This window comes from Plectropomus leopardus, chromosome 16, assembly GCF_008729295.1.
Source record: "Plectropomus leopardus isolate mb chromosome 16, YSFRI_Pleo_2.0, whole genome shotgun sequence".
NCBI lineage: Eukaryota > Metazoa > Chordata > Actinopteri > Perciformes > Serranidae > Plectropomus > Plectropomus leopardus.
The window spans coordinates 10,505,117-10,521,383 of record NC_056478.1 but is presented as its reverse complement, the minus strand read 5'-3'; the positions used below and the strand labels follow the sequence as shown (position 1 = coordinate 10,521,383).

At 37.9% G+C, this 16,267-nt stretch overlaps 2 protein-coding genes across 2 annotated transcripts; one reads left to right on the top strand and one right to left on the bottom strand.

Moving 5' to 3' along the window:
* Positions 1–638: 638 nt before the first annotated feature.
* On the top strand, positions 639–10,368 carry eif2b4 (eukaryotic translation initiation factor 2B, subunit 4 delta). The gene is made up of 13 exons (XM_042504103.1): positions 639–675; positions 1,200–1,237; positions 1,332–1,518; positions 2,553–2,768; positions 2,863–2,945; positions 4,558–4,649; positions 6,825–6,939; positions 7,547–7,623; positions 7,764–7,866; positions 8,010–8,137; positions 8,381–8,558; positions 9,678–9,858; positions 10,016–10,368. Exons 1-13 carry the CDS (start codon positions 654–656, stop codon positions 10,213–10,215), a joined length of 1,620 nt encoding a protein of 539 aa, XP_042360037.1. The 5' UTR covers positions 639–653; the 3' UTR covers positions 10,216–10,368.
* A 1,820-nt stretch (positions 10,369–12,188) lies between these two features.
* On the bottom strand, positions 12,189–15,410 carry atraid (all-trans retinoic acid-induced differentiation factor). The gene is given in 8 exon segments (XM_042503582.1): positions 12,189–12,456; positions 13,370–13,470; positions 13,582–13,703; positions 13,791–13,862; positions 14,309–14,377; positions 14,989–15,023; positions 15,025–15,123; positions 15,312–15,410. Coding segments are annotated over 8 exon segments (702 nt in total). The 3' UTR covers positions 12,189–12,351.
* Between the last annotated feature and the right edge of the window lie 857 nt (positions 15,411–16,267).

Genomic DNA, 16,267 nt, shown 5'->3' with positions numbered 1-16,267 from the left:
TGCCCCTGCCTAATTATCCTTATTACTATTTATTACAATACAACAACAGTGCTCCCTCATTCTCCCACATTCTTACCTGCATCTTGTTTAATCTGTATATCTTTGATTTTTTTCTGGTATATCTTTGATTTTTGTATTTAAAACCTGTACATTTTTTCTTCTTCTTTGATACATACCTAGTTTTGCACTTTTGTATATTTTATATTTTGTATATATTTATATTTTATATATTTTTTCTGTACACACGGCTGCTGTGACAAGTTAATTTCCCACAAGTGGGATGAATAAACGTCTAAATAAACGTAAAAGTCTAGTCTAAGTCTAAGTCTAACTAATATTCGTCTTTATATGTTAATTAACTGATATGACAGATTGGAAAAAATATTTCAATATATATATATATATATATATATATATATATATATATATATATATATATATATATATATATATATATATTACAATTGTAAATTCTAATAACTAATTTTAAAAAAAGAAGATACTGACTAAAAAAGCATAATTTATAACAAAATAACTCATGATAAGGATATAACTGGTGAAAGCAGCCCTCTGTGTCTCCACCAGGGGGCGGTGTAGGTTTTTTGGGTCGGTAGTTTCTGCAGCAGCAGAGGAAGTTGAGCAGCATCGTAAACATGGCTGACAGTGGAGTGACAGGTGAGCTCGGCTGTGTGTAACAGCTGGATTTAATATCTGTTTCCAAGTTTTTTTCATTACTTCAGTGTGGGCGCATGGATAAAATGTCTTTCTCTTATACTTTGTGTTTTGTAGTCTTTTTGTTCGGCTCGTAGCAAAGTTAATTCCCCTCCATGCTAGTGCTGCTAACGTTAGCATTGTAAGCAAGTCAACGGCTCCGTGGCGCTAGACAGAGGAGTTTAACGGCAGGGACCGTCGTGTTATTGCATCATCTTTTTTATGTAGTTTTTTAATTCATGAGAAATATTTAAAACGTATGTTTTAAGTTGTTACAGCGTGGTTAGATGACGGTAGCTAACAGTTATGTGACTGGTGTGATTAGCATGATGCAAACCGAGCGTGTTCAGTGACATACAGACAGCTAACAGCATCACCAAAACGGAGGGATTGGTAGATAAATAAAGCCTTTTTTAAGATTTTATTGCAAGTTATCATGAAAGAGGAGAAGTTTGCGATAAATTGATTGTCAACTGCTTGTGTTGCAGATGGACCTGGCAGTAAAGATGATGTTGAACGAGCAAAGGTGAGTATGGTGTTAAATTTTGCCACAGTCTTAAATGAAGCTACATATTTGGCTTAATATTTTATGTATTTGATGACCCACTTTTACTTCACAGATTGAAGGCAGAGAGCTGACCAAAGAGGAGAAGCAACGGCTGAGGAAAGAAAAGAAACAGCAGAAGAAAAACAAAGAGAAAAAAGATGACAAGGCTTCACATGAAAGCGAGAAGAAGAAAAAAGAAGAAAAGCCTGTCAGTTCAGCTGCTCCAGCCTCCCAGCCTCCAACACAACCAGTACAGAAAGGTGCGTACTATATCAACAGCACCAGTTATTGTTGTAGCTGAATGTCGCATTTGTATTAAAGGAACAGTGTGTAAGACTTGGGGGGATTTAGTCATGTCTAGCGGTGAGGATTGCAGATTGCAACCAGCTGAAACTTCTGGTTAAATTTCTTTCAGTGTTCATTTTTCAGCAGGTTTTTAGTGGGAGCTGAGTTATCTGCAGAGGTCTCTTCCTCTCGAATATAAGCTGACCCTATAAACAATCGGTAAAAGCACTGAATAAGGTAGTTTCAGGTTAAAAGTCAGCGTTTTTGCTACACTGTTTGGCAAAGGAGCCGCTAGACTAGCTCCTACTAATTTGTGCTTACTTTTTTTTCCTGATAACTTAAGATCCAGAGCTTTAGGAGGTTTTTAGCAGGAGCCGAATTATCTGCAGAGGTCTCTTCCTCTCCAAAACAATGTAAACTAGTAAAAACACAAAATGTCTCATGATACAAATCAGCGTTGATCCAATGCTGTTTGGCATGTTGGAGACGGGCATTTAGCCCAGCAACTACTAATGTGTGCTCACCTTTTTCTGCTGGTTTTCACCAGGAGCTGAATTATCCATACATGTCTCTTTTTCTCCAAAACAAATGGACCAGGTGATTTAAACTGAATATAGCATTTTCACATTAAAAACAGACTTTTTCTGATGCCACTCGCCACAAAGGGGCTGCAGACATACAACCCAATAAAGTGAATGGCTCTCGTAGAAACTGTAGAAACATGGAGGTGCAACATGGCGATCACCATAAAAGAGAATCAGCTCCCTATAAACAACTGATTCAAAGATAATGAAAAGACAACACTTTTTATTTTCAGATTATTGTACACTAAAGAAAACTAAATCCTCCGCACTGGATCTTTAGTTTGTAAGTTGGCAGATCGTTCTCCAGTGGGCATTGATTGCTGGAAACAGACAGTGGATTAGATCTTTGTCAAGGAAGTGTTTTTTCTAACTGAGATCCATAACTGTAATTAATCTGTACCCTGACCCCGCTGCGTCTTCCTCAGCTCCTTCTGCAGTGCCTGCTCCTGCACCGGTTCCTGTGCCTGCCTCGGAAACTCCTGCCTCGGCAGACAAGCCAGCTAAGAGTAAAGCCGAGTTGAAAGCTGAGAGGAGAGCTCGGCAAGAGGCTGAGAGGGCGTCCAAACAGGGCAAAAAGGGAGACGTGGGACAGCCGGCCGTCACGGGAAAACCTAAAGCGCCGCCTAGTGAGCTGCAGCCAGGTACTGAAGCAGCCACGAGGTCAGCATGAATAGTGACAATCTGAAATTATACTTTAACACTGAGGGGAAAGTCACTCTCTGTATGTGTTTCCAGTGGTGAAGAGGCTCCCAGAACATGTTCAAGTGGACAACCCGGACGTTTTGAAGAAACTGGCAAAGAAATTGGAACGACAACAGGTCAGCTACTTTATGTGCAATTCCTAAAATCCGTGAATCATGAAAGCATGTCTGATTCAGGACAGTTTGACATAATGAGCACACATTGTCAGTAGTACATTTTGTGAACAACTAATGTGTTAGTATTTTTGGTTAAATCTTGGGCATAAAAATTCTAAATTCTAAATATTTTGAACAGATTATTTCGGTCAAAATCAAGTTATGCTGATGACTCTCACAAATCTTATTGAAAAATCCATGAAAATATCATCAATAATCCAGACTGTTAAAAAAAAATGGCAGGATAGTTCACACACAAAACTACAATTTGTATATCAGTTTCTCCCCCCGTATATTGTCGAATTCGTGTAGAAGATGTTTTTCTTGTATGCCTCCACGGCGAAAAAATCTACAAGCAGTGGACATTTTTCAATGAATATTGAAATGAAAGGGTTCAGCGTTTAACAGCATCTAAACTATATCAAAACATCAGTTTACAAACTCTCACCTCGTGCAGCATAATCAGACTCTCATTGATTCAGTCATATGCTCAGTATTTCCCCGAAACATGCATTGTTTGCTAAAATCTTACTATATAAAACACTTTTTAAAAAACACCTTTACAAGTGCGTGCATTAAAACTCTGCTGGTGTATTCCACTGAACGGAGTTCAAACACGTGCGTGTTCAGGTGTGCTACGTGTCTGTGCCTGAGTTTATGTTTATGTCTTTAATAGTGAGGTTTTAGATAAATGTGTGTGTTTGGGAAGTACTGAGCATACGACTGCGTCAATGAGAGCTGGATTATACTGCACGAGTGTTTGTAAATCTTTGTTTTGATATCGTTTTGCGGACCCCCCTTTACTCCCATTCATCAAGAATTTTCTCAGTTTTTGGATTCTTCGGTCATCGTGGAGAGATGCTTGAAAACTAGCATTTTCTTCACAATTTCAGCATAAGGTGGGGTGAGTTGTAGATACACAAATGATCTTTTTGTGGGTGAACTATTCCTTCAATCATCTTTTTCTCTTGCTGCAACCTCACATTGATAACCAGTAACAGCGAGTCCTGACTGCATGTGATCATACCTAACATTTCTTTCAGACACCAGGGTGCAATGCTGCTACAAATGTCAAGGTCTGACTTCCCTAAATGTGAATGTGTGCCATTGACATTTGTCTAGTTTTGTTTGCTAACCCGTTACTGTTATCGTACTCATGCAGCACTCTGGAAATGAAACTTAAACTTTTTGTTTGTTCCGTTGAGACAGAGGTGTTGTGTCGGTTGGACGCGTTTGAAAAGTTAACTGTTTCTTTTTGTTCTTCGTGTGTTTCCGTACAACACTGAGATGTTTGCTGTGCAGGGTTATGGTTGTGCTCCACATTCGTCTGTGCTGTTTAAAACAAAATCATACATATTAGAACATGTAGGTTGTCTGTGTTGCCGAAGTTAAGAAGGAACATTTTATTTCAGCGTGGCCTTTATTGCTAATGTAGGAATTTGGCTCTTCAGTTGGTGGTTCCATTGAATTCTCTGATTATTTTCTGTGAGTGTGCTTTAACCTCATGACCTCAGTTTTAAACTCTGGATTACTGAGTATTGATGGCAGTAAGCTCTAATCTGCTTTATTTCAGATCCCACTCCGGTTGGACTACGGCTACAAAGTCAGCCTGTTTTCTCATCTCCACCAGTACAGTCGCAAAGCTCCTCTAACACAGCAACTCAGGTAAGCAGACACTAAGCCACATAGGCCAGAAGGTCATTGGTGATGTCTGAGGATTTACATTTATTTAGTGCCTCTAATTTGTCTTTACGGAATACTTCATCCACAAAATGATCATTTGTATATCAATAAATCGCTCTGTGTCATCTTGAATTTGTGAAGAAAACTCTCCACAGTCAACAAAGAATCCACAAAAGGAGAAAACTCTTGATGAATTGGAGTAAAAAGCGGGTCTGTGTGTAACAGGAGAAGAAAAAGTCTACACGACATATTACGCTCGCATAAATATTTAATTCAGTTACCACCGAGGTGATGGTTCAAGCTTCACGCGCTTCATCAGACAAGTTTATGATCAATCACATTTTATTTTTATATCACCTTTCAAACAAATCAAATGCAATTCAAAGTGCTTTTCAGTTTGATTGAAGAAGCAAAAATGAAAGCAAGAGTAACTTAGGAAATAAGAAAAAATGAAACATTAAAAAAAATGATCTTAATAAATAGAATAAGTATAAGCCATAAAATTGTGATTGTAAGACACCAATAAAAGCCAGAATAAAAAGATAGACCTTTAGTTTACATTTAAATATGATCCAGATACACAGCTTCAGATATGCCATGCTAGTGTGCGGACTTTGGTTTTCCTTCTCTTGTATTGTCTCTTGTCCAGCACCTAGTATTTTGTCTTCTGGACATGCGTGCTTTTGTGACCTCTTTGGGTCTGCATTTAACAACAGCAAATCTACATCAAAACATCCATTTACAAACTCTCCCACAACTTAATGCAGTATGATCCAAGTCTCATTTTCCCAGTCGCTCGCTCAGTACCTCCCAAACAGATGCAATTTCCCTAAAACTTTACTATTTAAAACCCATCTGCATTAACAGTCCAATGCATGGGGAAGCACATGCACTTAAACTCTGCACACGTGTTTGCACAAGTTGGTTGAGAGTTTGTAAGCAGACTTTTTGATATTGTTTTGTTGTTAAATGTGGCCCCTTTTTACAATAACAGACTGATCTTAAGTCCAGTCCCCCCTACATACTGTAATAGCTTGAATTTAAAAAGCACCTATAAAGAGACCCAAGGGCGCTTTACATAGTAAACAACAAAAAAGAGAAAAAATCTGAAGTGAAAAGTAACTAAAGAAGCATTTTTTACGAGGTGACAGAGTTACATGAGGCAAGCTTGACACAAAAAAAAAACATGGTGACACTGGTTCAGTTTAGCGAAGCGCTGCTGTGTTTCTAATAGTTTCCAGGTGTCCGGGAATATAGCTTTAAAAAGCAGACAGCATGGACTACAGTATGAGTATATGATAACATGACTATCAGTCAACATTTTTCCAGCACTGCCAGCTATGTCCCCTTTTCCCCCTCTGGGAATCAGAAAAGAACTTTTTGTATTTATCACTGAATACAGACTTTGGTGCTGAGCCAACATCAGTCTGAATGTCACATTTTGTCAGCCTGTACCTTTGCAGAGATGATGTATACAAGGGATCATAAGCCTTGAGCTTTTCTAGCTAACAAAAACTAATGTTACCTTAAAACCATGTCAGCAACCAACCTATTTGTGCTTTTCCACATCTCTTTAACATCAGCTCAGAAACACGGAGGTAGAAGACCCAACATTAGTAAAACTATCTCGTTCACTAGTGTTTTGCTGGCTTAACTTTAGATCAAGTCAAGTCAGTTTTATTTATAGAGCCCATTATCACAAAACATGGTTTGCCTCAGAGGGCTTTACAGTGTACAACATCCCTCTGCCCTTAGACCCTCACATCACCCAAGGAAAAACTCCCGAAAAAGAACCCCTGAATGGGGAAAAAGATGTGACTTTGCAAAGTGTCAGTGAAGATTGTGACAGTGCCCTCGCCATATCCTTTAACCGTCTTCAAAGTTTCGATCAGCCCAGCACATGACATATATTAGTACAATAGGTTTGGAGTGCAGAGCAGAAGAAGCGCGATGCAGGAAGGGCAAATTTATCACAAATTTTCTAGGTTTATTTACTCTTCGTTCACTGTGGAGGCATGCGAGAAAAAAAAGTTTTCTTCGTGAATTCAGTATAACACGGGGTAAGTAGTTGATAGTTTTGTGGGTGAATTATTCCGTTTTTCTCTTCAGGATTACCTTAAATCTCACTTATCGTTCCTGACTGTTTTTTTTTTGCAGCATTCCCTCCTCAGTGATTCATCCTGCTATTGTTCGTCTGGGTCTCCAGTATTCACAGGGCATTGTGGCAGGATCCAACGCTCGCTCTGTCGCTCTGCTGCACGCCTTCAAACAGGTACAGAGCAAAGACTGTTCAGTCTGAGCGCTTTGCCTCCTCATTGTCCTTCCTCTCCAGCATTTAGACCAACACCGCAACCAAAAAAGCGAGCTGTCACTCGTTTGTAATCAAGTATAATGAAAGAGCAAGACAGAGACACAGCAGCAGCCTTTAATGTTGCAACATTACTGGTTCATACTGGTTCAGCTGCTGCTTTATACAAAATTCAGTCAACAACACAGTCGAATTTCCAGCATTTCAAGCAATGTAGCTCTGGGCTGTCCCTCCAGCAGCACATTTTCCCAGCGCACTTTATTTATTATAAAGTGAACCTAAATGTTTCTTGTCTCTGTTCTTATTTTGTTCTCCACTTTCACTTAGTTTTTGCCTGTAGTTTATTTTATATGTTGTTTTGTAATATTGTATTGTGTTACTCCAAGCTTAGTGATTCTACGTTGTTTTAATTCTAAAAGTCGATCAGGGACAAAGGTTGCAAATTAGCCTAGGCTACAAATCTATATGCATTCTGTCTGTTTTGGATTTTATATATGAAGCAATGCTTTGTGCAGTTGTCATTGTAAATTAATAAAATAAACTAAGAGCAATGTTTTTTTTCCTGTTTCAGGTAATAAGGGACTATACTACGCCTCCAAATGAGGAGTTATCTAGAGACTTGGTCAACAAGCTGAAACCTTACATCAGGTACAGAAAGATTGTTCTAATTTTAGTTTTGTATCATTACTATTTACAAATCAGCACACATTTATCACCAGCTGTTCTCCAGATTTCCAATTTTACAGTTTAACACATGAAATTGTTCCTTGTGTGTGTTTTTCTTGCAGTTTTTTGAATCAATGTCGCCCTCTGTCAGCCAGCATGGGTAATGCAATCAAATACATCAAGAAGGAGATTTCTAATATTCCCAGTCAGTGCAAAGAAGAAGAGGTTATTGTCACACTTGTTTTCTCACACTTTAGCCAGAGATCATAAACTTAGCGTGTTGAATTGAATTATTCTACATATATAATTGACAGAATTTACACTGTCCATTTCCTCCCTCCTCATGCGTTCTCTTTATTACTGTTTAGGCAAAGAGCAAACTGCTGAACTGCATCGAGTGCTACATTAATGAGAAGATCGTCCTTGCTGCTAAAGCTATTGCCAAGTACTCCATAGAAAAGATCAGTGACGGAGATGTCATCCTCGTTTATGGATGGTAAACCAATTAAAGCGGATGTTCACGGGAGGAAAATCATGTTTCCTTGTGTTCGTTTCAGCTGTAAAATCTGATTTTCCTGCAACCAAACATTGCTTAATTATTTGTCATTCAAAGGAAATCGGAAATACTTCTAAAGAACTCTTTTAACACTTTCGTTTCCCTTTTCTTGTCTGACCCATACATTCCTTTCCTTCCACATTCTCCACTAATACTACCGCCGTGTCTGTTTTCGCTGCTCAGCTCATCACTGGTCAACCATATCCTGTGCGAGGCCTTTGAGAAAAACAGGAAGTTCCGTGTGATCGTGGTGGACAGCAGGCCGCGGCTGGAGGGCCGGGAGGCCCTGAGGCGCCTCGTTCAGAGAGGCATCAGCTGCACCTACGTCCTTATCTCAGCTGTCTCCTACATCCTTCCAGAGGTGCGTCCACACATTTGAGCCTTAGTAGGCAGAGCAAAGCATTGATATCTACCCTTCCAAAGCTTTTGTTAAAGCTGACGTATGCAGACATCGGGAGAAGGCAAAAAAATTGCAAGATTTGAAAAATACCTCCTTCTCTTACAGCTCTCTCGTTTATAATAAGCACCTCCCAACAGATGACCACCGAAATACACACACTCTTCATACACAGCGTTCCTGAGGATCCTTAAAAGGCGCTTTATTTATTAATATAAAAATAAGGCCTTAATTGGTATTAAAATGCCATAAATTAATATTTCTAAAGTCTCATAAATGTAAAGACATTGGATGGAGGATTCCTTGAATTGTTTTTTTCTCTGACATTGCATTGTAAAATTTCAAAATTGATTAGTAACATCCAGGCTTTTTCTGAAAAAATAATAATAATTTATCGAATCCCTCTTCTTAAATTCGTCATGAGTACTAAAGCAGTGGAATAACCCAACATACAGAGTGAGAGTCAAAATCTGTCACCATTGTTGTTATTTCCCAATTCTAACCAGATCAAAATGTTAGGGCAAAATTGTTCTTAATTCTATGTAAAAAATATTGGTTCATGGTCCATGTTTTTATTTATGAATGAGTTATGAGGCTTTAGCTCTGGTTTGCAGAAGGTTTAAGTATTAGCAACATTTGCTCATCATCTTTAAATGCTTCTCCGATATTGACGTGTTTTATTTCATTTCTAGTCAGACTCTCGTTTAGATAATCTTTATATTAAGTCTTACTTCCTTTTTTGGGTTGCTTCACAAGTGAGGCACTTTTTGCCAATGCTGGAATCATAACTTCTTCGCCACTGAATCAGGTTTCCACCAAAAGGAGGTGCACATTTGTAGAACAGCCAATAGGAACGCTTTCTCTCTCTGATATGACCTTTTATTGGCCAAAGTCTCCAGTCGCAGGTTAAATTCTCTAAATCCTGAAAATGGAGCCAAGAGGAGATGCAGAAGTCTAGTTTGTCTCAGTTCAGTTGAATTACAGCATGCCCAAAGTTTAGTTTGCGCAATTATGCCGGAATGAAACTGCTTTTGTTTTTTTATCCAAAATGTCATAACGATGTCTTGAACTTTGACCTCATAGGTATCGAAGGTGTTCCTTGGTGCTCACGCTCTGCTGGCCAATGGTTACGTCATGTCTCGCGTGGGGACGTCACAGATAGCTCTGGTGGCCAAGGCCTTTAACGTGCCTGTGTTGGTGTGTTGTGAGACCTACAAGTTTTGTGAGCGGGTGCAGACAGATTCCTTTGTGTCCAATGAACTGGGTATGGACAAAATAATCAGTGGCTTGTTTTATTTCTGTTACATAAATATGAGTTTCTGTTAGTGTCACTTCAAATTCTGCTTTTTGCTCAATTCACGTCAGTATTGATTTAAATTCCTTCCAAACACTGGAGAATTTATCGTCATCTGTGCTTTCAGATGACCCGGATGACCTCATTGTGACACGTAAAGGGAAGACCCAGCTAGAGCACTGGCAACAAGTGCCCTCACTCGGCCTGCTCAACCTGGTGTATGACGTGACACCGCCTGATTTCGTGGACTTAGTCATCACAGATCTGGGAATGATCCCCTGCACCTCGGTGCCTGTGGTGCTGCGAGTCAAAAATGTGGACCAGTGAACGACCTCCTGCTCACATCACTGAGCTCGGAGGCCGTTTCTCTGTGTTTTTCACGGGGGAGTTTGTGAGCTCGAATGCTTGCGCACACAACACAAAATATCGTGCTCTTAGCATGCAATAAATATATATCTGAAATGGCATACGCTTTTTAAACTGAGTCCATGTGTGTTTTTATGTTTCGGATTGGATAATTACAGAGATTTGTTTCCGCGGGGGTTGAGGAGGGTAGACATGTCTTTTTTAATATTGGGTATCGCCAACACATTTTAATAGATCCGTGTTGTGAACTGTTTTTTTTTACAACAGAACATTTAATTTCCAGTGTTTAGAGTAGAACAATTCCACTGTGGTTCACAACACGCACTGGTTGTCAACCACAGAATGTAATTTTAAACTAGCCAGAAGTGTTTTCCTAATTACAGCTGGAGCTGCAGTATCTCTGAAGAATTTATGTGAGCCGTAAAATACCTCTGACGAGGTTTTAATGATCTGATCAGTTACACAGGAGAGGGACATAAAGCAGGTGGTAAAACCCTTTTTTATGCAGAATATCTCAGATTGTTGATTATGTCCGCATAGTCGACACATGACGCTCACATGCTTCAGATATATCAGCAAAGAACTACAGAAGAGGGCATTCGCTGGAAAAATTTTATATTTGCCTTTTTTTCTCTTTTAAAAATTAAGATTTTTAACCCAATATTCTGAGAAAAGTTTTCATGTGCTGCCTTCAAGTGCTGTTTTTCTGAATTAACCCTTTGAAACCTCAGCAAATTCACTTGACATCTATCACAAACATGGGAAGAGGGCAACAAGCAACAAAAGGAGTTACCCCAAGATTAGCAAGAAATTAGTAAAAAGTACAAGAAAACTACCTGAAAATCTGACTTTTAATTGGAAAAAATATATAATTATTCGGTAACAGAATTTTAAATATGTAATATGATAATTATAAATAGTTTTTCCATAGCTTTTCTTTCCCTTGACATTTTTCCCTAGTATCTTAAAATGATGACATTTCTAAATCTACTAATTTCTTGCAGTTCGTGGAACATTTCTCACTAAGTTGCTCATTGCCTTTTCCCCATGTTTTTGAAAGACAAAAATTTAGTTATGATTCAAAGGTTTAATCACTTGTGAAAGGCATCTGAAAGCGGCACAATAAGTAGTGTTGATTCATAGCTGCACACTGTATTTTTCCTCAGCAGCAGCAATGTATTAGTTAATGCAGTAATTGATATTCAGTTTTTATCTGGCCGTTTATTTATCGAACATACCAGGACTGCGTAAAACTATATGTTTGCTAATAAACAAATGCAAGTGCATAATTTCACGGTGGCAACTCAAACACAGCAAAATCTTAACTGGTTTTAATATTTTATTAGAATCCTGAATCTCATTGAGAAGAAGCATCAAAACTACTCGCCCATTAACATCGAGACATTTTCCACATGTGACTGATTGTAACTCAACAGTAGGCACAAAATATTTTGAGTCTCGCTTCATCTTGGAGTGAAAACATACCAGATGTGGTAACAGCATAAAAGCAATTCACAACTAAATAACATTCTGCAGCAGTTAAACTCAGTTTCTCACTTTCTTTAAAATATAACTTTATACAGAAAAACTTAAAATTTCGATGGTCTACATCATGATTCATAGACAGAACCTGACTTGGTTTTTGCTCTGAGTGAAGTACATGTGCAGCATGCAGTAAACAATTTGCCAAATTCTACAAATGAATTCAAATGTGCGCACGGACATGTAGGTTCATTGTGTAAACACACATTCAGTGCATGTTTGGCACAGTTAACAGCAAGCAAACCCCCACAAATTTTAACAACACAACCTCTTCATTAATGTCTTGTGTGAATCAAGTACATTTAAAAAATATATAATTAAATTCATGACAGTTTGTTGCCCAAAAGTTTTTACATTTTTTTAACCTGATGGATCATCATATTGTTCAGCAAAAAAAAAGTCAGTTCCAGTTTTTAAAGTTTACAAAGATAAAATACAGCTGTGAAAAAAAAGTAAAACATACTGTTTAAGAGAAGCCCCCTTGACTCTGCGTCAGCATTTTCCCTCTCAGTTTCAGCTCCGCGGATCACTGCAGATAAAGACTGCAGATCAGCCTCAGAGTGACTTGGCCTTACGTCTCTGTGTAAACCACAGCACGAAAGAGATCACAACTGTAGACGCTCCGAGAGGCCCAAACACCTGAAGAGCCGGGAACTCCCCCTATAGATGATGAACATAAACAGATAATTAAAGATCTCAAGATTCACATCACCAAGGCTAACGGGATACTTAAACCCCAAAAGGACCACTTGTATTTCAGTTACTCAGCGTAGTCGTGCATGCCTCCATGGTGAATAAAGATTTCAAAAACTGCAAACATTATTGATGAATTGGAGTAAAAAGTGTCGGCGTGTAACAACAGCAAAAGTACAGCAAAAGAAACTCACAACTCGTGCAGTAAAATCCAAGTCTCCTGTATTCAGTCGCATGCTCTGTACTTCCCAAACAGATGGAGCTTTCCAATGGGGAGCTGAAGTAAAAGTGAAACTTATATATGTGCTCTTTAAAGCCAGACTTCATTGATTTTACCTTACTGAACACAGGAGCTGCTGGTGTATCGCTGCCTTGATAAGTTAGTTTGTTTGTGTATTGTGGTGTATTCAGTCACACAAAAACACAAAAAATTACCATTCAAAGTAGCAGCAGAGCAGCAACTCAAGTGTTCTGTGAGGTGAAATGACTGTTTCTGTCACTGGAGTCTGGCCTAGAGGAGAGCCTGGATTTAGTTTTTCTTCTCCACTGGAAAAATCTATATGTTTTGGAAGCACTCAGCATACAACTGAGTAAATGAGACTTGGATTATACCGCAAGACACATGTGAGAGTTTGTTTACAGATATTTTGATATAGTTTTGCGAATTGTTACACATGAATCCCTATAACTTCAAATTCATCAGGAAGTTTCTCCATCTTTGGAATCTTCGTTCACTGGAGGCATACATGAAAAACAATATTTTTTTCACAAATTAAACACATCATGGGGTAAATAACTGATATACAAATGGTCATTTAGGTAGTGAAGTATTCCTTTAAATACATAATGTGAATAATTCAGATAAATTTGCAGAACTTACCTCTCGAAGACACTTGTATCCATGATAGTTTTCAGCACAGCTGCACTCAAAGAAGCCGGGGCCATAGGGCGCGCAGAGCGAGTTCTCCGGGCAGTTAAGGGCTGAGGATTGTTGATAGTTATGAGATAAACAGTTGCCATGTATTACCAGAAGGCTACTGCAGTTTTAGATGTTATGTGTCTCAATGGAGTAACAGTATCATATGGTAACTCACAGCTGTCCAGTCTGGTTGCACATATCTCTCTGTCCTTCACAAAGACGATTTCCCGCTTTGACTTCCACCTTTTTCCAGGATGTGTTGCCCCCTGGACAATCTATGTCTTGTGGCAAAATCCTGCAGACGCACAAAAAAAAGATAACAAAGATATAAAACTTAATACTTGTGAGCATTTTTCATAGTTCTTTTTAACCAAATACTTACATGTAATTTAACTCAGTAAATCCTTGAAATGCCGTGTCACTGATGTTGGTGATGGAATTGAGTGAGAGATCTCTGCAAAGCAAAAGTTCAAAAAGTAAAAAACTTCTCAAAGACAAATAGTTCCATCAAAATACTGCAAATTAATAATAAATAGGATGTGTTGCTAATACTGAAAGTGCTCTAATTATATACGTGTGTGGGGTTAATTTGGTTTAATGCTCTCCTTTCTTTCTCTGAAGAGTAGCTGAGGAGTTGTAGTCCTTGTAATAATTTTATATGCTGGTAGGAACAGAAACTTTCCTAACTCTTAATCTATCAGCTTTTATAATATTCTGAGAAATCATGACGTATAGCATGTGTCCTGAGTTCAGCAGTGCAGAAGTCTACAACAATTACTCAAAACGTGCAGGAGTGATGAGCACAGATCTTCTGAGAAAGTGTCCAGGCAGGTTCTTTTGTTATTTGGTTTCTACACAATACTGTATGTTTTGTGAAAAAAACCTAGCTACTGTACATACATTATTAACGCTGCTGATGCTCCCTGAAGATCCTCCAAGTGCGTTAGTGAACAGTTGGACAGATCCAACCTGAGACAAACAAACAACTTGTTGAAACATTAAGACTTAGACTTAGACTTAGACACGTTTATTTATCCCACTTGTGGGAAATTAACTTGTCACAGCAGCCGTGTGTACAGAAAAAAATATATAAAAATATCAATATATACAAAATATAAAATATACAATAGTGCAAAAATAGGCATGTATCAAGGAAAACAAAAAATGTACAGGTTGTAAATACAAAAGTCAGAGAATGCAACTTTTTATTGTAGTGAGTCCAGGTTATTGTTGGCTCAGGCTGGTGTTGTATATCATTATGTAGGGCTTACTTTTGAAGAAATGTGCACATTGTTATTGGTATTAAACTGGGAGAGAAAGGCCACATCTACTACAAAAAAAGTAAATTACTCAGTGACTTAATGACTTATTTATTCAAAACGGTGTATAATTGTTGTTGTTATTATCATCATCATTATCATCATTATTATTATTATTATTATTATCATCATTATTATTTATTTATTTATTTATTTTATTTTTACCACATCCTATTATCCTCAGGCCATTTATAAATTGGTGTCATACATTGTAATAACTATATTTCCGATAGACCCTGAAGGCAACATTGAAGCCCGTACCCGATGATGCGTTCAGGGTCGCTCGTGTTGTCTTTTTCTCAGGCAGCAGCGTCCGTCGATCCGACCCGCGGATGAGGCGCAAAACTCGCCCACTGCGGAGCCGTTTAGGACTGAACCGCTGCAGCGCTCACATACCTGTTATTACACATCATAACGGAGCAAATAAAGAGGTTATAAACAGCAACATTCACGATTATCTTCGCTGGCAGCTACTGTACATCCACCAAAAACACGCTGTTTTTCCAATAATATGTGGACATAATGTGTCATTTCATTATTTTGTTAAAGACTATAACGGTTACAGTACTAAAATCGAGTCTTACCTGCAGCCCAGTTATTTGATAACTTGCGTAAAAACACGAATTAAAGATCAAAATAAGCACCACAGGTTTCAGCTGGCTGCACCCAGCTTTCATTTTCATCGACTGGAGTCATATGATCCTACTGTAGGGACATGTGACAGGAAGCTGGTCCAACTCGAGCCACAAGTCGTACTTGGTTTTGCGCTGCCTACGCACACACTAAATTTGGAGTATTTAATGTATTATTGCATGCTTATATGGTAAATACAATACAAAGCACCATGGGGATATATTCAGTAAAGATGTTGCTTGTGAATTTGTGCAGATAATTTGATAATACATCCAAATAATCCATTTTGCAGCTAATCAAAAAGTCTATGGTTTGATTTATTATTATATTATTATTATTATTATTATTATTATTATCATCATCATCATCATCATCATCATCATCATCATCATTATTATTATTATTTTAATATACTTTATTTCGAACTTTTAAAATACAATATGAGCAGAAAAATAATGTGAACAGAATGATACACATACAAATGAAGCATTGACCAAACAAACAACAGAACCAAACAGAAAAGAAGAACAAAAGAAAAAGCAAATATAACATAAATTAAAGTGGAAATAAAGACACGTGTGACAAAGGGTTTACTTAAGACTTTAAAGATGCATATATCTGTCGTTTTTAGTTTTTTGTGATTAACAATTTGTGAACAAGTATCGTTCTGTCCTTCGTAAATACAAATAATTTAGTTTTTTTATTTGTAAATTTACATTAGTGAGAGTAAAATTTGGCAAGAAGTCAAATTATGTCAAAAGGGAAAATTCCATTAATTTCTTTGTCACAGTAGTCATAGCACCCAAACATCATATATCTAGGCCTAAATTAAATGGTGAATTCAGTAATATGTGTCCACAGCACATAGGCTATGTAAAATTACAAGACAAATATAAAGGGGAGCAGG